This window comes from Petromyzon marinus, unplaced genomic scaffold (genome assembly GCF_048934315.1).
Source record: "Petromyzon marinus isolate PM22_M1 ecotype Great Lakes invasive population unplaced genomic scaffold, UKy_Petmar_22M1.pri1.0 PM_G_Scaffold_4, whole genome shotgun sequence".
Lineage (NCBI taxonomy): Eukaryota > Metazoa > Chordata > Hyperoartia > Petromyzontiformes > Petromyzontidae > Petromyzon > Petromyzon marinus.
This window is the reverse complement of record NW_027422983.1, coordinates 108,247-133,786: the sequence shown is the minus strand read 5'-3', so window position 1 is coordinate 133,786 and position 25,540 is coordinate 108,247. Positions and strand designations below refer to the sequence as shown.

Sequence of the window (25,540 nt, the reverse complement as noted above, 5' to 3'; positions counted from 1 at the left end):
GACACCTGCTGACATCACAGGGTGACACCTGCTGACATCACAGGGTGACACCTGCTGACATCACAGGGTGACACCTGCTGACATGACAGGGTGACACCTGCTGACATCACAGGGTGACACCTGCTGACATCACAGGGTGACACCTGCTGACATGACAGGGTGACACCTGCTGACATCACAGGGTGACACCTGCTGACATGACAGGGTGACACCTGCTGACATGACAGGGTGACACCTGCTGGCCTGGGAAGGGCTCCATGGGTATGGCCACAGAGGTAACAACCAATCAGGGAAGGAGGCGCATCTGGGGCAAAGGCAACAGGTGGGGCTAGCCGAGTTACTCCGGTCACCTGCTCGAAAGGTTCCACGAGAGGGCGTGGCCGGGGGCAGGGCCTAGCCACGCCTCTGGCCACGCCCTCTCGTGGAACCTGCTCCAAGGTTCCACGAGAGGGCGTGGCCAGAGGCAGGGCCTAGCCACGCCTCCGTCCACGCCCTCTCGTGTAACCTGCTCCAAGGTTCCACGAGAGGGCGTGGCCAGAGGCGGGGCCTAGCCACGCCTGGGGGGATATAAGGGGGAGCGGACCCGGAGCTCGGGGCTCGTGCGTGGGGTCTCGGGTCCTGGCGTGTCGCCGTTCGCCGGCATCTCTCTCCGTCGTCGTCACGCCGCCAGCCGGAATCGTGGCCAAGAAGGGCCGGCATAGTCACGAGACGTTAACGTGGAAAGTCATTTGGTGAGACGTGCGTAGCGAGCGAGGTAGCGGCGCGTGGTCCGGTGAGAAGGAGCGACGAGTCAAATGAGAGAGGCGCAACGTGAAGTCAGGGGTGGTCCCCCCCCCCCCACCGAGGGAAAAAGGAAAGGAGGCGGATGGCTGAGTGGAGAGCGTGCGGGAACGTGAACGTGGAGAGCGAGTGGCCGGGCAATTTGCAGTTTGACGGCAAACGCCGCAATGGACGTGAGGTTCAGAGTGAACGCTAAGTGAGGGCTCGTGGGTAGAACATCGTCAGTGGTGTGACGAACGCCGCTGCAATAGACACATGCGCTACGGGTACATGTCGCTTTTGTTGCAGGTACAGCACGTGGCGACCACCTGCCGGCTCACGGAGAAGGAGCCGGGTTACGTCGAGAGGCCCTGGAAGAGGCAGCTGGGAGGCGGTGTCGCGGCAGGGGCTGGGCACATTCTCAGAGGATTCGCCTTGGTGAGGATGTTGTAGGCGTGCTGACACGCCACCTCCCGTGCTCCCTCCTCGCTGGAGCTCAGAAATGCGGGGAAGATGCTGGCGCCTTCTCCCATCCCGGGAATCGACACCTTATAGAGGAGGCCCGCGTGCATCCCGGGCCCCGAGTGAGCGTGCAGCTCGAAGATCGGGTAGCTGATGCCGGAGGTCCGGCACAGCATCCGCAGCCGCCCCGCCCACGACAGCATGGCCACCTCCGGCAGCGCCTCGAGAGCCACGGGCATGGGCCGCAGGTGGCGAGGTACCCACCACAGGCACGTGTGTGCCCCCCAGCCCTCAAACAGGCTGTGTGCGGCTTTGCCGGTGGCCGTGCACTCCGGCTCCGGCAGGTCTGGCACCGCTGCCTCCATCTCCTCCTCGTCTTCCGTTGCCGCGGCCGCAGCCGCAGCCACCGTGTGCCACTCCGGGATGGCCCAGTCCACCTTGATGGTCCGGCCCCATAGCTGGAAGTTGATTCGAAGGAGCTTCTTCCGGGCCATGGCGGCCGCGTGATGGCTCCCGTACTCGATGAACGCGTAGCCTCGGTTGAGGGTTTTGTCCCAGCGACAGACGCTCATCTTGACGTCCACCACGCCCTCGGTGGCACCGCTCATCGCCATCATCACCTCCGCTCGTTTCTTGTCTTTTGGCAGCCCCCCAATGAAGAGGCGGCGATTGTCCACGCTGATGCAGACTCCAATGCGGCGTCCGGGACGGATCTCTAATTTGTTGAGTTTCTTGACGGCATCCGTGGCTTGGGCGAGCGTCGCGTAGGTAGCGAACGCATAGCCGCGGGTCTCTCCGCCGTGCTCCATCATGAGGCGGAGCTGGTAGAGCTTCCCCACCGTCTCCAGCACGGGCACCAGCTCATCCTCGTAGAGGTCGCGCGGGATCCTCCCTAGAAACACCTCGCAGCCACGGGCGGGAGGGGGCCCCTGCCAGTCAGGCGGCGGTCCGAACTTCCTCTGTCTGCTCTCCTGGACGATGTTGTACCCCGTGCGCAACATGCGGTCCAGCAAGACCTTCATATAGGCCATGCCGAGCACCGGTGGTTTGGCTGCTATGGTGATGCTGGGGCGGCGGCTTGGGGCCCGGTGGAGCCCTTGACGCTCCGCGCGGTCGCCTCGTGCCGGCAAAGCCACAGGGGGAATCAACTCCTGAAGAGCCAAATCCCTGGCAGGAACTCGCTCGGCCCAAACCTACAGGGGATAGGAAGAGAGAGGGAGAGAGGGAGAGAGTGGAGAGAGAGATGGATGGAGAGAGAGACGCGTTTAAGCAGAGCTACCTATATAAACTCATAATAAAGGTTTTTGGGTTAGATCGCGTTATTTATAAATGTGTCGTAACCCCTCCACCACCCGACACGGCCAATCAGCAAAAAAGTGTCACGTTGACAAAAGACAAATAATTCACATTAAAACCATATTTTTGGTTTAGATATGTGGATGACACTTTGGTTGTCTGGCCACATGGTAAAGATACACTTAATGATTTTCTAAATCATCTCAATGCACAAAACCCGGCCATCCAGTTCACCATGGCAATGGAGGTGAATAACACACTCCCATTCCTAGATATTTTGCTTGGAAAAGGCCTAAACGGTAAAATAACACACAGCGTTTACAGAAAGCAAACGCACACTGATGCCTATCTGAATGCAGATTCGCATCATCATCCAGCTCAGAAATCCTCTCTTATCAAGACGCTCATACATCGGGCTAAAACAGTGTCAGATGGTGAAAGTCTAGTGAGAGAGATCAAACACGTTAAAGACGCACTAAGACAGAATGGCTACAATAATGCTCAAATCAACAGAGCACTGAATGCCAAATCACGATCGCAAAGCAATACTGCTGAAAGCGATCAGATTGTTAAAACAATAAAAATTCCATATATCTCAGGAGTAACTGACAAATTAACCCATGTTTTGCAAAAGCAAAACATTACAGTAAGATTTGGTACAGTACACAAAATTCAAAAACTAGTATCTTGCACTAAAGACGCATTACCTAAATTATCAACAGAAAGTGTATATCGGATTAATTGTTTATGTGGCAGATGCTATATTGGACAGATGGGACGTAACATCAGCGTAAGACTAAAATAACATCAGAGAAATATTAAATTATCTCAAACACAACTGTCAGCAGTGGCAGAACATGCTTGTCAACAAGGACACTCAATTGATTTTGATAACGTTGAAGTGTTGTGTAAAACTAATTATTACTGGCAAAGACTAATTAGAGAATCCATTGAAATTGAGAGGAATAAAAATAACTTTAATCGCTCTGACAGCTACAGGCTTAGTGCGTCCTGGAAGCGTATTATTAAATAATACACATTACAATTCCTTATAGGGGAAACACATACTAATAAACGGATTACTAACATAGCATGTAATCACTAACACGCATTACAACTAATTACTAATCTACAACTCATTACTAATCATAACCATTGACTGATTACTAATCGATTACATAATTACAATACCCCCCCCCCATCCGCCTCTAATCACTGCACCTGATATGAGTTAAATGATGACATCACCCTGCTGCTGCTCTATTTAAGACCGGGAGCAAGTGGAGAGGGCTTTACCATTCTGGCGAATTGCCCGATGATGTCGGATGTATTTACCAGCGAAACGTCACAGTACTACTCAAACTGTAAATGTTGTGGATTCACTCTTCAACACACCGGTGGGCTAAAGTAGTGAACTATTTGTCTTTTGTCAACGTGACACTTTTTTTGCTGATTGGCCGTGTCGGGTGGTAGAGGGTTACGACACATTTATAAATAACGCGATCTAACCCAAAAACTTTTATTATGAATAATATTGGTCGCGAAAGCCTACGTGTTAAACTATATAAACTCGAAAAATCACAATGAACTTAAAAAGAAACCCAAGAAACTGTGACCTGACTTTTGTACCGCCCTGTATAATAATCATTACCCCTCACCCCCTGTACACCCCCCCCACCCTCCGCAGTACCCCTCCTCACTCATCCACTCACTCACCGAGTCGCTCACACATTCACCCACCCATTTACTCGCCCACTCACTCAGCCACTCACCCACCCACACACTCACCCAACCACTCATACACTCACTCGTCCAGTCGCTCACATACTCATCTACACACTCACCCACCCACACACTCACCCAGTCGCTCCCTCACTCACACACTCACCCATTCGCTCACACACTCACACATCCACCCACTCACTCACCCAGTTGCTCACCCAGTTGCTCACTCACTCACACAGTCACCCACCCACTCATCCACCCACACACTCACCTAGTCGCTCACCTAGTCGCTCACACACTCACCTCACACACTCACTCACTCACCCACTCACCCACACACTCACTCACCCAGTCGCTCACACACTCACCACCCACTCACCCACCCACTCACCCACACACTCACTCACCCAGTCGCTCACACACTCACCACCCACTCACCCACCCACTCACCCAGTCGCCCACACACTCACCTCACACACTCACTCACTCACCCAGTTGCTCACCCAGTTGCTCACTCACTCACACAGTCACCCAGCTACTCATCCACCTACACACTCACCTAGTCGCTCACCCAGTCGCTCACACACTCACCTCACACACTCACTCACTCACCCACTCACCTACACACTCACTCACCCAGTCGCTCACACACTCACCACCCACCACCCACCCACTCACCCAGTCGCCCACACACTCACCTCACACACTCACTCACTCACCCACTCACTCACTCACCCACCCACACACTCACTCACCCAGTCGCTCACACACTCACCACCCACTCACCCACCCACTCACCCAGTTGCCCACACGCTCACCCACTCACTCACCTGCTCGCTCACCCAGCCACTCACCCAGCCACTCACTCACAACAATCGCCACTAATTGGCGGTGACGTCACCACAACGCTTGTGCCAGGGTCACGTGGTTAGCGGTAATCAATTGAAGATGGAGGGGTTAATTAATTGAAGGTGGAGAGGGGCTTAATTAATTAATTACTGCTAACCACGTGAGCCTGGCACATGCGTCGTGGTGACGTCACTGCCAATTAGTGGCGATTGTTGTGAGTGGGTGGATGTGTGTGGGCGGGTGAGTGGATGGTGAGTGTCTGGGTGAGTGTCTGGGTGAGTGGGTGGATGTGTGAGTGGGTGGGTGAGTGGGTAACCCCTCCACCTTCAATTAAGTGAATTAAGGTGGAGGGGTTACCAGCCCCTCCACCTTCAATTAATTAGCCGCTATGGTGGTCGCAAATGCCCTGAGAGAAGAGGACGATTGGAATTGGCCCTCCACCCCACAGCACTGTCCGGCACCACGGGGAGGTAGGGAGTTGTTTTTGTCAACAACAACAACGACGCTTGTGCCAGGCTATGTGCACCCTGAGGCCACGTGAAGTGTCAAACGTCCCGCTGGCAGGTCACGGGGCAGACCCAGGTGCCACGGGTCGACTGACTGAGATGACTGGCTGATGCACCACCTGTGCCTCCTACTCCGCCAAACTCACCCACTCACCCAGACACTCATACACTCACTCGTCTAGTCGCTCACATACTCATCTACACACTCACCCACCCACACACTCACCCAGTCGCTCACTCACTCACACACTCACCTATTCGCTCACACACTCACACACCCACTCACTCACCCAGTCGCACGCACACTCACACACCCACTCACTTACCCAGTTGCTCACCCAGTTGCTCACTCACAAAGTCACCCACCCACTCATCCACCCACACACTCACCTAGTCGCTCACCCAGTAGCTCACACACTCACCACCCACTCACCCACCCACTCACCCAGTCGCCCACACGCTCACCCACCCACTCACCCACTCTCTCAGCCACTCACCCACTCACTCACCTGCTCGCTCACCCAGCCGCTCATCCAGCCACTCACAACAACCGCCACTAATTGGCGGTGACGTCACCACGACGCTTGTGCCAGGGTCACGTGGTAAGCGGTAATTAATTGAAGGTGGAGATGGTTTAATTAATTAATGCTAACCACGTGAGCCTGGCACAAGCGTCGTGGTGACGTCACCGCCAATTAGTGGCGGTTGTGAGTGGCTGGGTGAGTGGGCAGGTGGCTGAGTGGGTGGGCGAGTGGGTGGGTGAGTGGATGGGCGAGCGAGTGGGTGAGCGAGCGTGTGGGCATGTGGTTGGGTGGGTGTGTGAGTGGGCGACTGGGTGAGTGGGTGGGTGCGTGGGTGGGCGACTGGATGAGTGGGTGGATGTGTGTCTGGGTGAGTAGGTGGGTGAGTGGGTGGGCGACTGGGTGAGTGGGTGTGTGTGTGGGCGGGTGGTTGGGTGGGTGAGTGGACGACTGGGTGAGTGGGTGGGTGGGTGAGTGAGTGGGTGGTGAGTGTCTGGGTGAGTGGGTGGGTGAGTGAGTGGGCAACTGGGTGAGTGGGTGGATGTGTGAGTGTCTGGGTGAGTGTCTGGGTGAGTGGGTTGGCGACTGGGTGAGTGGGTGGATGTGTGAGTGTCTGGGTGAGTGGGTGGGTGAGTGGGTAACCCCTCCACCTTCAATTAAGTAAATGAAGGTGGAGGGGTTACCAGCCCCTCCACCTTCAATTAATTAGCCGCTATGGTGGTCGCAAATGCCCTGAGAGTAGAGGCCGATTGGAATTGGCCCTCCACCCCACAGCACTGTCCACGACAACGTTGCCCGTCCGGCACCACGTGGAGGTAGGGAGTTGTTTTTGCCAACAACAACAACAACCGCCATTCGCCACTAAGTGGCGGTGACGCCACCACGACGCTTGTGCCAGGCTAGGTGCACCTTGAGGCCACGTGAAGTGTCGAACGCCCGCTGGCAGGAAGTCACGGGGCAGGCCCAGCAGGTGCCACGGGTCGACTGAGACGGCTGAGATGACTGGCTGATGCACCACCTGTGCCTCCTACTGCACCAAACTCACCCACTCACCCAATCGCTCACTCACTCACCGACACACTCACCCACACACTCGCCCAGACACTCATACACTCACTCGTCCAGTCGCTCACATACTCATCTACACACTCACCCACCCACACACTCACCCAGTCGCTCACTCACTCACACACTCACCTATTCGCTCACACATTCACACACCCACTCACTCACCCAGTCGCACACACAATCACTCACTCACCCAGTTGCTCATCCGCTCACTCACTCACACAGTCACCCACCCACTCACTCTCCCATTCACACATACACACTCACACACCCACTCACTCACCCAGTTGCTCACTCACTCACACAGTCATCCACCCACTCATCCACCCACATACTCACCCAGTCGCTCACCCAGTCGCTCACACACTCACCTCACACACTCACTCACCCACTCACCTACACACTCACTCACCCAGTCGCTCACACACTCACCACCCACTCACCCACCCACTCACCCAGTCGCCCACTCACTCACCCACCCACACACTCACTCACCCAGTCGCTCACACACTCACCACCCACACACAGTGTACACACACACACACACAGTGTACACACACAGTGTATACACACACAGTATACACACAGTGTACACACACAGTGTACACACACACACAGTGCACACACACACACAGTGTACACACAGTGTAAACACACACAGTGTACACACACACAGTGTACACACACACATTGTGTACACACACAGTATATACACATAGTGTGTATGTACATACATAGTGTATATACGTACACACAGTGTACACACACATTGTGTACACACACATTGTGTACACACACACAGTGTACACACACAGTGTACACACACATTGTACACACACACACAGTGTACACACACACAGTGTACACACACAGTGTACACACATACACACAGTGTACACACACACAGTGTACACACACACAGTGTATACACACAGTGTACACACACACAGTGTACACACACAGTGTACACACAGTGTATACACACAGTGTACACACACACACAGTGTACACACAGTGCACACACACAGTGTACACAAACACTCAGTGTACACACACACATATTGTGTATACACACAGTGTACACACACACAGTGTACACACACAGTGTACACACACACATAGTGTACAAACACACAGTGTACACACAGTGTATATACACAGTGTAAACACACACAGTGTAAACACACAGTGTACACACACACACAGTGTACATACACACAGTGTACACACACAGTGTAAACACACACAGTGTACACACACAGTATATACAGTGTGTATGTACATACATGGTGTATATACGTAAACAGTGTACACACACACATTGTGTACACACACACACAGTGTACACACAGTGTACACACACAGAGTGTACACACACACACAGTGTACACACACTGTGTATACACAATGTACACACACACAGTGTACACACAGTGTACACACAGTGGTACACACACAGTGACACACACAGTGTATACACACAGTGTACACACACACTGTATACAGTGTACACACACAGTGTATACAAACAGTGTACACACACACAGTGTACACATAGACACCTGGGAGCCAGAAATCTTTCTGATGGGTCAAATACTCATTTCACTCATTACAATGCAAATCAATTTATAACATTTTTGACATGCGTTTCTCTGGATTTTTGTTGTTATTCTGTCTCTCACTGTTCAAATAAATCTACCATTAAAATTATAGACTGATCATTTCTTTGTCAGTGGGCAAACGTACAAAATCAGCAGGGGATCAAAATATTTTTATTATTATTTTATTGTTTCCATTCTACGTGGTGACTTTACCGAAATAACCAAGAAGATGAATCCCTGCAGTCACGAAAGCTTTAAATCGAAATTTGAATTGCAAATGCTTTGAGTGTGTGCACGTGCCGTGTGGAAACAAATTGTACAATACGCTTATGTTGGATATGATTATGTAATATCGTAGTATCGCCATATCGCGATAACTTTCGGAGTTAAATGTTTGTACAATTCTGCAAGAGCGTTCCGAACTTTGATCGCGTTGTGTGAACGTCATAATTTGGAACGAACCAACTTACCGCTTTAAATAGGGGGGGGTGGCAGACGCAGTAATATTTTTTTAAAATATATATACATCTCCAACAGCAATACAATGACTGAGCGACCGTGACATCACAGTAGATCATTCAGCATATATTGTTTGAACGATGGAAGTGAAAGTATAAGATTGATAGTTTGAGCGTCAACCCTTGGCTGGGAGTGGTAGCTCCCAAGTGCCAATGGCTGACGCCTCAAGCCCGGCTCCCAGGACGCTTCTAAACTGTTCGGAACATAACGACTCCCCACCCCCGACCCTAAACTCTAAACTTGCACGAACAATTCCTCTCGCCCCTTAAAACTCTGAGCAGGATTGAACTCACGCGAACCGGTAAGTGGGTGTTTTGGTTTAAAAATTTTGACCACAAAAAATCCGGTGTTGTGTGACCCCCGTTGCGGCGGTGACACCGCAGGCTGTGGTTGCTCCCCGCCGGGGAAGGCGTCTCCTTCTCGGTAGGCAATCCAGGCCATTCAGGCCCTCCCTGGCGTCTCGGGCCTAGTCTGTCACAAAGAAAATAAACATTTATACATGCCTTGTGGAACTGTTTTCACAGTAAAATACACAGGCAGCAGTCGTAAGAAGAAAGGCTGAAATACAATCGTCAGTCACAGGCGTTATGAAAAAAGGGCCATTGCCCGATTATTTACTACCGTATTTACTTTTAAGGGCAGTGTTATTGGTAAATATGTAGGGGTTTTTTCTCTCGTGATATACCCGTCTTTGGGTTTTGGGCTGTTCCACGCGAGTTTGAAGCCTTTGGTTAAACGAGGTAACACAACCACGGGTCAAGTTATCTTTTGATGCATCACAGCTGTCATAACCCGTACGGTTTACCCCGTATTCTTCTACAGAGACATTGAGTTTTCACGACCATACGGGGTACAGCCGTTTCAATACGGGCAAAAAAAAACATTCTTTAGTAACAATATTGTCTGTTTGTTTGTGTTTCTACATTGTGATGGGACTCCGTAGGACGAACGTTGATATTTATAAAGACACGTGGTGGCAGATACGGTCTGAATTGATCTGTAATAAGGTAGGGGCACTGATTGATAGTGGGTTGACAGCTACGTGGTGGTGAGTGTACTCGAAGTGAATCTCTATTTGTGTGTTTCTCCCTTGTGATGGGACTTTGTTGTTGTTGTTGTTTTAGGCGGCTGCGGGACTGTGCAACGTTGGTGAGCGGCATAGGAGCGGTGGGGGCAACATCCATTGTAGAGTACAATGTCACTACGCTCCCACGTCTGCGCTACCCTCCTCCACCAAGCCGCCACACGGACGAGCGTGGTGAAGTATGGTCAAATCACGACCCGGGGCGGCGTGGGGAGACCCTCGTCCGGCAATGGATTAACAAATTGGCTCTTACTGCATACCTCCATATATATAAAATTATGCAAGGTTGTGATTGTGTGTGTTGTCTGTTCAAAATGTTTAGTGTACTTCCCGACATGCAACAAACTGGAAATTTGCCATGTGGGTACTTTCCAGACTGGACACCGTGTAAACATTATACAAATACACTTTTGTGTTGTTTTTGGGGGGGGGAGCTCAATAATGTATAGATTTTTTGGACGGCAAGTGAGCTATGACGTCAAATCTGTCACGTGACCCTCGCATGTGGAAGCGTCACGCATTGTAGTGCAGTGGTTAGCGTTGTCTGTGTGTGTCTGTGTGTGTGTGTCTGTGTGTGTGTGTCTGTTTGTGTCTGTGTGTGTGTGTGTCAGTGTGTGTGTGTCTGTGTGTGTGTGTGTGTCTGTGTGTGTCTGTGTGTGTGTATCTGTGTGTGTCTGTGTGTGTCTGTGTGTGGAAGCGTAACTCATTGTAGTGTAGCGGTTAGCGCTACACTACGCTACGAACCCGGCGACCCGAGTTTGATTCCCGTTCACGGCCACCACCGGTGATGATTATTTGAACCGCTTCTGGGCCTCCCCTAGGTCGACTCAGCCTTAAACGAGTAACTGTTGTGGTGTGAACATCGCCACTGGGGAGACAAATGCGACCGGACGTGGGATCCAAGTCCCAGGCGAAGCCGGGTAGTACAGCTAGTCATGAATATATGAATGAATATAGACGTGTAAGTCACGTGTGACTGTATATATTAATTCCTTCATGGCTCGATACTGACGTGTAGATGGTGTGGATATTCTTATTTTCTGTCTGCAGCTGAGGCTGGTCTGATGGAGCAAAGGCCCTCAGCTCAGCAGCTCGGTACGACAAGTCAACAATGCGACCGGCGTGCATACAGCACGGATCGGACTGGAAATTTGACACAGCACCAGAGAACTCACACAGGAGAGAAACCCTTCAAGTGCACTGTGTGTGACAAAGCATTTGCATGGCCATTAGTTCTTGAGACCCACCAGAGAACACACACGGGAGAGAAACCCTTCAGGTGCACTGTGTGTGGGAAGGCATTTTCACAGTCATCTGCTCTTAAAACACACCAGAGAACACACACGGGAGAAAAACCCTTCAAGTGTAGTGTGTGTGGGAAGGCATTTTCAGATTCATCTACTCTTCACAGACACCAGAGAACACACACGGGAGAGAAACCCTTCAAGTGCAGTGTGTGTGGGAAGGCATTTTCAGATTCATCTCATCTTCAAAGACACCAGAGAACACACACGGGCGAGAAACCCTTCAAGTGCAGTGTGTGTGGGAAGACTTTTTCAGTTTCATCTGCTCTTAAAACACACCAGAGAACACACACGGGAGAGAAACCCTTCAAGTGTAGTGTGTCTGGGAAGGCATTTGCAAATTCATCAAATCTTCAAGTACACCAGAGAACACACAAGCATCAGAAGATCCACAAGGAGTGGCGTCTGAAATCAGCTTGTGAAAGTCAAAGTGCCGCAATGAGCCCATCCCTCATGAAACAAGAACCGGAAGAAAATCCCAGCTTGGACACTTTTAAAGTTATCAAGGTGAAATATGAAGAGGTGATGATGAAGAGGGAAGAAGTGATGAGCGAAGAAGTGAAGGTAAAATGTGAAGATGAAGATTCAACTGCAAAATGGGACCTTTACATCGTGAAGCAGGAGGAGAATTCTGACTGAGGCAGAGTGAGGCAACTCCCAGCAGTTTGTGGAAGTGGAGGTGCGGGTGGACTCTCCGAGACAATACAAAGTCAAGTGGAGACCTGGTAGATGTGTAAGCCAGAGACGATGTCGCTACAATAGATGCACCTTTGTCACAGGCCTTTAATGAAAAGAATGCGAAGTTGAACACTCAGGTCCTAGGTTCAACCTGCAGAGTAAGAGCGGCCAGTCTTTGTGGACCTGTGGGTTGGGTTGATCTCTAACCAGGAGCGAGAGCCAATAAGCTCCCCAGCATTCACTATTTTATCAATTGCATTTATATGGTGCCTGCTTAATCGCCCCTACGTGACTTTACCGAAAGAACCAAGGAGTATGGATCCCTGCAGTCACAAACTTCAAATCAAGATTACCTCAGCAACTCGGAGTTTTGTATCCCGTTTCAGACACTCGAAGAGCATCCCCAAGTAGCAGCTGCCCCTGTGTGGTACAAGGTGGTGGCCCTGCACCGGCCTGCATGTGAACAAGATCCTGTCAGTAGCGGGTGTTGGTTGATTTGGCATCTTGGTTGTGGAGTTTGTAGGTAATTTTTCTATTTAAAGCTTTCGTGAATGCAGGGATTCTTCGTCTTGGTTCTTTCGGTAAAGTCACGTAGAAGGGAAATAATAAGATAATAAAAATTAAACATAAATAAAATTCTCACGACGTTCGCAAGAAGCCGAAACGTCGTGAGAATTTTTATTTGATTATTTTATTATCTTATTATATCCCTTCTACGTGACTTTGTAGGTAATGTTTAGAATGTTATCAATTTTGACCGAGATGCCAGCATGCAAATGGCAATAGTACGTTGTACATACACTGTTAAGCAGACGGCGCATATCTTTTTAAAAATAGCTTTTTGTTAATACGATGTAACCTGATGCAGTCTATTTCACTGCAGTAATTCAATTTTGTTAAAATGCCTGTCAATAATTTAGAATGAATACTTGTCTGATTGTGCGTGTGCATGTAACATTTTGTCTGAGGGTCAAATCTAGATTAAGTGATGTTAGGACAAAGTGTGTGTGTGTGTTTGGAAGTAACCTGTACAGAGAACTCAGGTGAGACCCGTTGTTCTTGTGATGCAGGTCAAAGGGTACTTTTGTGTTTCACGAAGCGTCGGCCTCTGGAGAAACTCATTGTCTTTGAAATAGGGAGCACGCTCGGATCATTCATCAGTTACAAGGCATACCACTTAAAAGTTACACGTATATGAGGAGGTACATTCTCTACAACACGAATTGTAGTTTTGTCTTACGTGTTGACGTAGATTTTGTCTAACTGGGACTAGAAATTCACCTTGCTCATTCACGTCTGGATGTTCGTACCTATCGGTTGAAGCAAACCCCACTGCTGTTGTTGAGACGCTGTGCACCAATAATAGTCCATCACATTGACGGCCTTCAGGCCAGGAAAGTCACAACATTTGCACACGAAGGACGCATTCACGCAAGTACCCCATGCTCCGTTTTGAAGTTTTAAAATGAAACATCTTTGAATTGTGTTGTGTTTTGAATTAGATGATTTTATTTCTTCATTAAAAGCTTGTATCAATTTACATCTGGAAGACTTCATTGAAAAGGACATTTCATGTGAATTTTCTCTCGTCACTAAGTAGATGGCCTTGCCGGGGGTTTGGTTCAATGCGGACACAAACAGTGTACACACACAGAGTATACACACACAGTGTATACACACAGTATACACAGTGTACACACACAGTGTACACACACACAGTGTACACACAGTATACACAGTGTACACACGCAGTGTACACACTGTACACACACAGTGTACACACACACTGTACACACAGTGTACATACAGTATATACACAGTGTACACACAGGGTACACTGTATATACACAAAGTGTACACAGGGTACACACACTGTATATATACACACAGTGTACACACACACAGTTACACACACAGTGACACAGCGACACACAGCGACACACGGTGTATACACAGTGTACACACACAGTGTATACACACACAGTGTACACACACAGTGTACACACACACAGTGTATACACAATAATGTTCACGTTGTTGCTGAGCTCACACACCCAAGGGAGGGAGCAATGAAAAATGAATCTAAATCAACTCCAACTCTGTGACGTCACCACTCTGCATTACTTCATCGGCGTGAAACGCCAGGGGGAGGTGTACCTCGCTAGTGACGTTATGTCACCAAGGTATTCACCCCGACCCCCGTCCACCGCGCTCTTGAGCGTGACGTCACCTCCGCTTGGGTCACTTCCGATATCGTTCCAGTGGCAATCTTTATTTGGGCAAAGCTACGCCCAGTGACTGGTGGCTCATTAACATAATGTGTCCGTTAAAGCTGTCGCGAGTTTATTGCGACGGGTTCAGCGCCCACGCCCCCATCCCTCGACATATGGGCCGGCCTCATTAACATAATTGAATCAGTCACAGCCGCTCGTGGGAGGGAAGTGACGTCATACTACTTCCTACTGTCGCGAGGCAACAGGAAGCTGCCGTGTGCGCGCTTGCACTGAAATCCGAGGTGAGAAATTCTCATCGTTGTGGTGGTGGTGGTTGTGGTGGTGGTTGTTGTTGTTGTTTACCAAGGTAGAGCCTCGCTCTCTCACGTAGGGATGTCAGTTGAGTAGCAGCGAGCATGGAAATCGATGTCCAGGTTGGAACTTTACAACGCGGGGCCTAGCCACGCGGGGCCTTGCCTCCTGCCCTCGCCTGATTGCGTTTACTTTAATTATCTCGCTTAAGTTTAATTTGTCTTCACCCGGCTCGCCACTTTGTAACTTTGTTTTATTGTAAATATTCACGCAGTTTTTATTTTCGTTCTTTTGTTAGCAGGCCAAGCCCGCTTGAGCTGCTATACCGCTCTTGTTATCAGAAGCGACCTGCCCACAACAACACAAGGTGAGGCTTGTGGTGACTGCAGGAATTAATATTCTTGGTTCTTTCGGTAAAGTCACGTAGATAGAAAATTAAATAAAAATAACATAATTTTTCTTTTTTTACAATGAAGCAAAAAACCCCACAACGTTTCCGTGGCAAGATTAATGTTGAAGATGCGAGGGCTTACAGGAATATTTATGACATTTGCCCTCTCATTGCGTGCCATGACAGTGCTGTTTGCACAGTCACACATAGTCACTGTAAGATGTTTTTCTTGGTCGTGTTTTTGTTTTGTTGCTTGTTGTGGTTGCACCCGATTCAAGAGCCGAATGGCTCACGGGACTATAACCAAAATAAATCAAACTGAAAATAAAAAAAACTGAAACCGCGCGATGAATTTTGGGAACGTTTTTCACTGCATCTCCAAATATATATGAAAGGCAAAGTTGTGATTGTGTGTGTTGTCTGTTCAAAATGTTTAGCGTACTTCCTGACATGCAACAAACTGGAAATTTGCCATGTGGGTACTTTCCAGACTGTATACCGTACAAACATTATACAAATACACTTTTGTGTTTTTGTTGGGGGGGGGGGGGGGGAGCTCAATAATGTATAGATTTTTTGCACGGCAAGTGAGCTGTGACGTCAAATCTGTCACGTGACCCGCGCACGTGGAAGCGTCACGCATTGTAGTGTAGCGGTTAGCGTTGTCTGTGTGTGTGTCTGTGTGTGTGTGTCTGTGTGTGTCTGTGTGTGTGTCTGTGTGTGTGTCTGTGTGTGTATGTGTGTGTCTGTGTGTGTGTCTGTGTGTGTGTCTGTGTGTGTGTGTCTGTGTGTGTGTCTGTGTGTCTGTAGTCCGGCAAAACAACCCCCTACCTCCTCGCGGTGCCGGACGGGCAACTCTATCGTGGACAGTGCTGTGGGGGGAGATCCAATTTTGATTGGCTCCTCTCCTCATGGCGTCTGTCACCACCACAGGGGCTAAACGAGGGCTCTGGACGGGTGCGAGGGGCTGGTAACCCCTGCACCTTCAATTAATTACCACGAAACCACGAGTTAAACTGAAATATGTAACTAATAAGCTTGTGCCGGAGGCCCCGGGGGGCCAGGCGTCTATGACGTCTCCTGGCCAAACCCCAATTGGCGGAGCCAGGAGATTGAATACCTACCCTCGGGGCTACTCCAGAAACAACAAAAAGCCACTACGGGTGGCCACGTGGAATGTTCGAACGCTCACTGCGGAGGAGAGGCTGCCACTCCTCTGTCGGGAGCTGGACCGGTACCGCCTGGATCTATGCGGCATTCAGGAGGTCCGGTGGACCGGCTCTGGATCCTGCCACCATGAGGGGTGGACAGTCCTCTACTCGGGGCAGCAGACTGCCAAACAACAGGGTGTGGCTCTTCTTTTGAACAAAAGAATGAAGGGGGTGTGGGAGCGTGGCGGTGAGGTGTGGGAAGCTGTAAGCCCCAGGCTACTTTGGGCTCGCCTTCCCATCAACCGGAGGCGAGGAATGGTGGTCGTGGTTACTTATGCCCCCACCGAAGATGAACATCCGTGGAGGGATGCAGGCAAAGCCGATGAGTCAGATTCCTTCTATGACCTCCTGTCACAGGTGCTGGCTAAAGTGGCCCCTTGGGATAGAGTCATCATGTTGGGTGACTTCAATGCCCGAGTTGGTCATGATACTGGCACCTGGTCTGGAGTGATTGGAGGGCATGGGCCAGATCAGCTCAATAACAACGGTAGGAGGCTGCTAGATTTTTGTGCAGCCCATGGGCTTGTAATTACCAACACGCTGTTCCGGCATCGGCGCATCGACACAACATCATGGATGCATGCCGGGTCCAAGCAAGAACATCTGCTGGACTACATAGTGACGGACCAGCGGATGCGAGCCCATGTCCTTGACACCAGGACCTACCGTGGAGCTGATCTGCCCTCTGACCATCGACTAGTCATCTGTAAGATGTGCCTGCCATTCTTCCACTCCGGTGGTGGGTGTACACCCAGGGCCCCATTCCGACCTAAAGTGGCCTGATCTCAGTTATCTGATGAAAGTTGCAAGCGAGAATTTCATCATCGCTTGCGGCTGGGATTGGCATCGTCCCCGACTCCTCCTGATGTCGAGGGTAAATGGGCGATGTTTAGGACTGTGACTCATGCAGCTGCAATGGCTTCTTTGGGTACACAAGTCCAGACCTCCCCAGAGACCCTGGCTGACAGAGGAGGTGTTCAGGATGGTTGAGAAAAAGCGACAGGCCCACTGCCATCGGCTACAGAATCCCACGTCAGAGAATGAGGAGGCTTACCGCAGCCTTCACTCGGAGGTTCGGAGAGCCGTGAGGCGCTGCAAGGATGGGTGGTGGTCGCGGGTTGCTGAGGAGATGGAGTCTGCCTCAGTGGCCCGTGATCACAAATCTCTATTTAACTCCATCAAAAAAGTAACCTGCAGCGCCACACCTATTACCATCATTAGGGGAAAAAACGGTGATCCAATCTCCGACCCCCAGGAACTGGTTTGCAGATTTGCTGAGCATTTCTGTGAGGTCCTGGGGGAGGGAAAATCCCTCAGCCAGGAAAACATCGTGGCACAAAGTGAGGATGACCCTGCTGAGGCTGCGGTGCCTCAAATATTGGAAGAAGTCACCCCCTGTGAGTGGCTGGCTGAGGTGCCATCTGTTGAGGAAGTACTGAAGGCGATCCGGAGTCTGAGACCAGGAAAGGCAGCGGGCAGAGATGATCTCCCAAGTGAAATGCTGAGGGAGGGTGGCGTTTGTGCACAGACTGCCCTATATGACATCATAACAACAGTCTGGACCACTGGACGGGTTCCGCAGGATTGGGAGGATGCCCTGGTGGTCCCACTTTATAAGAAGGGGGACCGCACAGACTGTAACAACTACAGGGGCATCTCACTCCTCAGTGTGCCGGGAAAGGTCCTGGCAAGGATTATTCAGCATCGCCTTGCCAGGCACGCTGAGGAGAGGCTTGCAGAGCCCCAATGCGGTTTCAGGATAGGGCGGTCCTGCACAGATGCCATATTTTCTGTCCGTCTGCTACAGCAGAGGTGTAGGGAATTCCAACAAGACCTAAATCTTTGCCTTATTGACCTTGTCAAGGCCTGTGATACCATCAGTAAGCCTGGGCTTTGGGTCGTTCTTCGTGTTTTTGGAGTACCTGACCCTCTGCTCACGATCATTAAGGACCTTCATGATGGTGAGCGGGCCCGGGTAAAACTACGTGGCCGGGAGTCAGAGCCATTCCCTGTACACCTTGGGGTGCGACAGGGATGTCCTCTGCCTCCCACATTATTTAACATCTATTTTGACCACGTAGTTCGTGAAGCCTTCAATAGCTGTACCGGGGGAATCTCCGTATGGTACAGATATAATGGGAGGCTGATCGACGCCCGGGTGCGGTCAAGGGATGGCTCCTTATTGCTCAACCACGTTATGTATGCTGATGATATGGTAATAGCTGCTCATTCAGAGGAGCAGTTGGAGACGCTGCTGCTGAGACTGGAGCGTGCCACTAAGAGGTGGGGCCTTACCATCAGCCCCACCAAAACTAAGCACCTGCCTGGGTATTTTGTACCATCGGACACTCCACCCCCACAACTCCCGATCGGTGATGGGGCAGTTGTGGAGAGAGTGGAGAGTTTCCCACACCTGGGCAGTGTGCTTATGACTGGCTCCAGTTTTACAGCAGAGGTCTCACTCCGAATCAGTCGAGCGGCAATATATTTCATCAGTTGCGTAACGCTGTGTGGTAGCTACCTGGTCTGTCGCTCCGCACTAAGCTTCAGATCTTCTCGGCCACGGTCATTCCCTCCCTTCTCTACGCTTGCGAAACGTGGACCCCCCTAATGGAACATCTTCGCCGGTTAGAAACATTTAGGCTGGCCTGCCTACGATCCATCCTGGGTTTAACCAGACTGGATTGTGTGAGGAGCTCACAAATCCTTGAAAGATCTGGGCAAGATCCCATCGGTGAGCTCCGGCGGGCAAGGCTGCGATGGCTGGGTCATGTAGCCCGCATGCCCAGCCACCGCATGCCGAAACAGCTTTTGTTCGGCCGGATTGAGGGGGCAAAGCGGGCGCGGCACGGGCTAGAGAAGAGATGGAGTGATGTGGTACAGGAGGACGTGGAGCTGAGTGGACTTGCCGATGACTGGTACCAGCGGTGTCAAGATCGGCCTCTGTGGAGGAGGCTCGTGAAGGACGCTATTGGGCAGTTGGAGGCGGTCGCCCTCCAACGGAGGGCGGAGGAGCGATGCTCACAACAACGAGCGGAGCGCCGGGTGGCTTAAATGGTGCACAGCGTCTCAACAACAGCAGTGGGGTTTGCTTCAATCGATAGGTAACGAACATCCAGACGTGAATCAGCAAGGACTATTTCTAGCCCTAGTTAGACAAAATCTACGTCAACACGCAAGACAAAACTACAATTTGTGTTGTAGAGAATGTACCTCCTCCTATACGTGTAGCTTGTAAGTGGTATGCCTTGTAACTGATGAATGATCCGAGCGTGCTTCCTATTTCAAAGACGATGAGTTGCTCCAGAGGCAGACGCTTCGTGAAACACAAAAGTACCCTTTGACCTGTATCACAAGAACAACGGGTCTCACCTGAGTTCTCTGTACAGGTTACTTCCAAACACACACACACGTACTCCACAACTCCAGCCTCATGAACCATCGTTGGCCGAGACAATGACGTCTCTCCTCTTCTCGGCCACGGTCATTCCCTCCCTTCTCTACGCTTGCGAAACGTGGACCCCCCTAATGGAACATCTTCGCCGGTTAGAAACATTTAGGCTGGCCTGCCTACGATCCATCCTGGGTTTAACCAGACTGGATTGTGTGAGGAGCTCACAAATCCTTGAAAGATCTGGGCAAGATCCCATCGGTGAGCTCCGGCGGGCAAGGCTGCGATGGCTGGGTCATGTAGCCCGCATGCCCAGCCACCGCATGCCGAAACAGCTTTTGTTCGGCCGGATTGAGGGGGCAAAGCGGGCGCGGCACGGGCTACAGAAGAGATGGAGTGATGTGGTACAGGAGGACGTGGAGCTGAGTGGACTTGCCGATGACTGGTACCAGCGGTGTCAAGATCGGCCTCTGTGGAGGAGGCTCGTGAAGGACGCTATTGGGCAGTTGGAGGCGGTCGCCCTCCAACGGAGGGCGGAGGAGCGATGCTCACAACAACGAGCGGAGCGCCGGGTGGCTTAAATGGTGCACAGCGTCTCAACAACAGCAGTGGGGTTTGCTTCAATCGATAGGTAACGAACATCCAGACGTGAATCAGCAAGGACTATTTCTAGCCCTAGTTAGACAAAATCTACGTCAACACGCAAGACAAAACTACAATTTGTGTTGTAGAGAATGTACCTCCTCCTATACGTGTAGCTTGTAAGTGGTATGCCTTGTAACTGATGAATGATCCGAGCGTGCTTCCTATTTCAAAGACGATGAGTTGCTCCAGAGGCAGACGCTTCGTGAAACACAAAAGTACCCTTTGACCTGTATCACAAGAACAACGGGTCTCACCTGAGTTCTCTGTACAGGTTACTTCCAAACACACACACACGTACTCCACAACTCCAGCCTCATGAACCATCGTTGGCCGAGACAATGACGTCTCTCCTCTTACCCCACCCCCGCCCCTGCCAGTATAGTCGCATGGATAATGAGTTTATGGGACTGTACCAACCAATCACGTCAGCCGGGGGGTGGGAGGGGGGGGTGTCGGGGCTCTACCGACAGACGTGGTTGCCAGCAGGCGGTGATGTGCAACCTTGCGGTGTGCCACCGCCTGCGTTTTGAATGGTTCAACTAATCACGACTAATCACGACTATAATCACGACTAATCACGACTAATCACGACTCTAATCACGACTCTAATCACGACTAATCACTTTTAGGCGGTGGAGTTGGGGCAGCAAGCAATGAGGCCTCCTGCCCCGTTTTCAGCGCTGTGGAAATATAAGCTTTATATATATTAAAATAATAATAACCATGTTGATTTGAGCTTGGCCTCTGTAGCTGTTAACTTGCCGAGTACAACATTTATTTAAGTGCCTATTTGGGTTCAGCACTGGGCGCCGGCTCAGCAGAGCTGCCGTGCCAGGGGGCATGGCGGGGGGGGGGGGTGGGGGCGGAGCGGTGGGTGGGGCGGTGAGCCGGCCGTGGCAGCAACCGCGCCCCGCGGAGACGGAGCCGCTTGCCGTCACAGAGCCGGGCGGAACTGCTTGCCGTCACAGAGCCAGGCAGAACCGCTTGCCGTCACAGAGCCGGGCGGAACTGCTTGCCGTCACAGAGCCAGGCAGAACCGCTTGCCGTCACAGAGCCAGGCGGAACCGCTCGCGGTGACGTAGCCGCCACGGCGGTGCGACGTAACCGCGGCAACGTAAAACCACGGCGATGGAGCTGCCCGTGGCGACGTCACCACGTCGACGTGAGCCGCGCGCCGACACCGATTGGACCGTGGTGCTAGAGGCCCTCGCGTCGTAATGGAACCACGCTCGGTGAGCGAACCACGCTCGCGGTTACAGAACCACCACCACCGCCGCCCCCTCATATCGAGACTCGCAGGGCTCTAACCAGCACCATGCGCAGCGCACGATTGATTTTGTTTTAGTTTCATTTATTTTTGTTAATCGGGTACAACCGCAACGAACATAAAAAAAAAACATGAAAATATCTTAAAGTGAACGGGAACCGGACCGGCGCACGTGCCGAGCGGAAATTGAACGACGACAAACAGAAACGCGAGGCCGGCGGCCGGACCTCGGGCCGCGTGCTCGACCGCGGGGAGGGCACGGCCGAAGCCGGACTACTAGCGCAGTGGCCTCCGGCGCTCGCGCCAAGCTAAGTGTGCCCCATTCACCGCTCGCACGGTAAACGGGGCATCTCTCGTCTCTCGCGCGTGCGAGCGCCGCCGTCCGATGCGAGCGCCGGCTGGGAGGGGCGGCCCCGGCTCGCGCTCGGGGCGCCGGCTCGAGCGGAGGCCAGAGGGCGACTCGGCGCCGCGGCAGGGAGAGCCGGAGTCGAGGAGGGCGCCCGCGGCGCCGAGATTCTCCGCCAGGCCGAGGCCGACGACGGACGGCGGCGAGAACTCGGGACGGCTGGCGGGGCGATTCGCCGTCGATGTCCACCGAGGGGCCTGGCGATGTTTGGAAAGATAAAATGTCACTGTTCGATAACTTCCACGTGTTCGTTAAAGGAGAGCTGAAAAAACTGTCAGGTTTTCTTGCAGCGGCTGCGTACGCCGCTGCGATTTGTCTGGACAATGTTCATTTGAAATTGCCAGCCCCTTCTGTCGAGACGGGGGGGCGCATGTTTGAGCACACGGGTTGGCGAAAGGGAGGCCCAGGAGCGGTTCGGGCATGAGCCTCCATCGATGTGAAGGTCCCATTGTGGAGTTGAATCTTCATCTTCACATTTCACCTTCACTTCTTCGCTCTTCACCATCACTTCTTCACTCTTCACCATCACTTCTTCACATTTCACCTTCACCTCTTCATATTTCACCTCGATATCTTTAAAAGTGTCCAAGCTGGGATTTTCTTCCGGTTCTTGTTTCATGAGGGATGGGCTCATTGCGGCACTTTGACTTTCACAAGCTGATTTCAGACTCCACTCCTTGTTGATCTTCTGATGCTTATGTGTTGTCTGGTGTCCATGAAGAGTTGATGACTGTGAAAACGCCTTCCCACACACACTGCACTTGAAGGGTTTCTCTCCTGTGTGTGTTCTCTGGGGTGTTACAAGAGAAGATGAATGTGCAAACACCTTCCCACACACGCTGCACTTGAAGGGTTTCTCTCCCGTGTGTGTTCTCTGGTGTGTTACAAGAGCAGATGAAACTGAAAACGCCTTCCCACACACACTGCACTTGAAGGGTTTATCTCCTGTATGAGTTCTCTGGTGTACATGAAGATGTGGTGACTGTGCAAATGCCTTCCCACACACCCCGCACTTGAAGGGTTTTTCTCCCGTGTGTGTTCTCTGGTGTTTTACAAGAGTAGATGAATGTGCAAACGCCTTCCCACATACACTGCACTTGAAGGGTTTCTCTCCCGTGTGTGTTCTCTGGTGTGTTACAAGAGCAGATGAAACTGAAAACGCCTTCCCACACACACTGCACTTGAAGGGTTTATCTCCTGTGTGAGTTCTCTGGTGTACATGAAGATGTGGTGACTGTGCAAACGCCTTCCCACACACCCCGCACTTGAAGGGTTTTTCTCCCGTGTGTGTTCTCTGGTGTCTTTGAAGATTTGGTGACTGTGAAAACGCCTTCCCACACACACTGCACTTGAAGGTTTTCTCTCCCGTGTGTGTTCTCTGGTGTTTTACAAGAGTAGATGAATGTGCAAACGCCTTCCCACATACACTGCACTTGAAGGGTTTCTCTCCCGTGTGTGTTCTCTGGTGTGTTACAAGAGCAGATGAAACTGAAAAGGCCTTCCCACACACACTGCACTTGAAGGGTTTATCTCCTGTGTGAGTTCTCTGGTGTACATGAAGATGTGGTGACTGTGCAAACGCCTTTCCACACACCCCGCACTTGAAGGGTTTCTCTCCCGTGTGTCTTCTCTGGTGTCTTTGAAGATTTGGTGACTGTGAAAACGCCTTCCCACACACACTGCACTTGAAGGTTTTCTCTCCCGTGTGTGTTCTCTGGTGTGTTACAAGAGTAGATGAACGTGAAAACGCCTTCCCACACACACTGCACTTGAAGGGTTTCTCCCCTGTGTGAGTTCTCTGGTGCAATGTCAAATGTTCAGTACGATTTGTGCTGTATGGACACCGGTCGCATTGATGCCTTTTTGCACCGAGCTGCACCGAGTGCCTTTGCTCCATCAGTAAAATTCTGCAGAGGAAGCGACAGCTGCAGAGAGAAAAAAATAATATCCACACCATCTACATGTCAGTATCGATGCACAGAGGAATGCATATATACAGTCACACGTGACGAACACGTCTATACTTATTCATATATTCATGTTATAGTGAAAAAGTGTCCCAAATTCATCACACGAGCTGTTATGGCACGCAATGAGGGCAAATGTCATAAACGTGCCTGGAAGCGCTCGTATCTTCAAAATGAATGTTAACCCAAAACTCCGAGCACACAATTTCGGCTGTCTGGCTTCAAAATGAATATTTATGAAAGCTAAATTCAGGTGACATAGCAAAGGGGTTTGGAAAATAATACTATTTTTGTTATGCAGAAATGCCTAAATTAATGTTCAATCACAACTTAGAGGTGTGAAGCCAGGCACAGATGTCCTTGAATGCTGGGATGAACAGTTCCGACTTCAGCTGCACGTGTGCTGTGATAACTTCCCGACTACATTCTTAGAAAGAGTAGCAGAGGAAAACAAAAATAAACTACTGTTTTTATATAACCTCCGTGCTCAATAGAGTTAGACTTTACTGCAAATACAAACTTGACCCTGTCACACACTCAGAGGTGGAGCCAGGATTTTCAGGTAGGAGGGGCAACCCCTTCAGCAATGAAAAATGATAAGAGTTGTTAGTAGGGAGTTGTTAGTAAGTAGGGAGTTGTTAGTATGTAAGGAGTTGTTAGTAGGGAGTTGTTAGTAAGTAGGGAGTTGTTCGTAAGGAGTTGTTACTAAGGACTTGTCCCTTATATTCTTAGCTCTTTCGGTAAAGTCAAGTTGAAGGGAAACAATACAATAATAAATATATAAAACAATAAAAATTCTCACGACGTTTTATATATTTTTTATATATTGAATATAAATTACTGCACTCACGAAAGCTTTAAATAAAAATTTAGCTTGTGTTGCGCCCGAAACGTCGTGATTTATTTTATTTTGTACCTACCACGCGATGACTTTAACCTGAAAGGACCAAAGAGCATCTCGCTGAAGAATATTCTCTGTGTCTCTGGTGGACTGGAGTAGGCTCGTGGCTCGTGGTCACAGCTGTGGGTGACAAGAGTGGCGGATGCGGCGTGCCCAGCCGACTTGGGGACAGATCTGGCTGAAATGAAGCTTTGTACATGACCCGCAGTGGTGAAGTATGGTCAAACAACCTCCTCCCCATTACCGCCATGGAGTTGGGGAAGCCTTCATCCATTGGTGGAATGAGATGGGCGGAGTATCAACGATATATTGAAATGACAAGAGGGACCTTGAAAGTGTTTCTCAGAGGGGAGAAACACCTTAGGCTTAAGTTTCAACGTGTACCATTGAAGTATTGTTCATTGTAAGAGCTGGCTAAGTGTACATGTTGTGGCGGCTTGTAGAAGAATAAAAATAGATTTCCC

The 25,540-nt window shown here is 50.7% G+C and overlaps 2 protein-coding genes across 3 annotated transcripts in view; one reads left to right on the top strand and one right to left on the bottom strand.

Moving 5' to 3' along the window:
• The first annotated feature begins 9,235 nt into the window (after positions 1–9,235).
• Positions 9,236–13,908, top strand: LOC142916574 (uncharacterized). 2 transcript variants are annotated; one of them, XM_076061694.1, is made up of 3 exons: positions 9,236–9,607; positions 10,431–10,564; positions 11,441–13,908. In XM_076061694.1, the coding sequence occupies exon 3, from the start codon at positions 11,455–11,457 to the stop codon at positions 12,331–12,333; it is 879 nt and encodes a 292-aa protein (XP_075917809.1). In that variant the 5' UTR covers positions 9,236–9,607; positions 10,431–10,564; positions 11,441–11,454; the 3' UTR covers positions 12,334–13,908. The 2 variants fall into 2 exon arrangements, with proteins under 2 accessions (XP_075917809.1, XP_075917810.1); XM_076061695.1 differs by having other exon boundaries at positions 10,431–10,569.
• Positions 13,909–22,078: 8,170 nt separating this feature from the next.
• LOC116937406 (uncharacterized) overlaps positions 22,079–25,540 on the bottom strand; it is a 28,500-nt gene continuing 25,038 nt past the window's right edge. Inside the window, exons 4-5 of the mRNA XM_076061652.1 lie at positions 22,883–24,040; positions 22,079–22,367 (exon numbers count right to left, since the gene is read on the bottom strand). Of these exons, the coding sequence (XP_075917767.1) occupies positions 22,079–22,367; positions 22,883–24,040 (1,447 nt within the window). The remainder of the gene's footprint in view (positions 22,368–22,882; positions 24,041–25,540) is intronic.

Coding starts and splice junctions, on each gene's coding strand:
- LOC142916574 (XM_076061694.1), top strand. CDS start 11,455: ATGGAGCAAAGGCCCTCAGCTCAGCAGCTCGGTACGACAAGTCAACAA.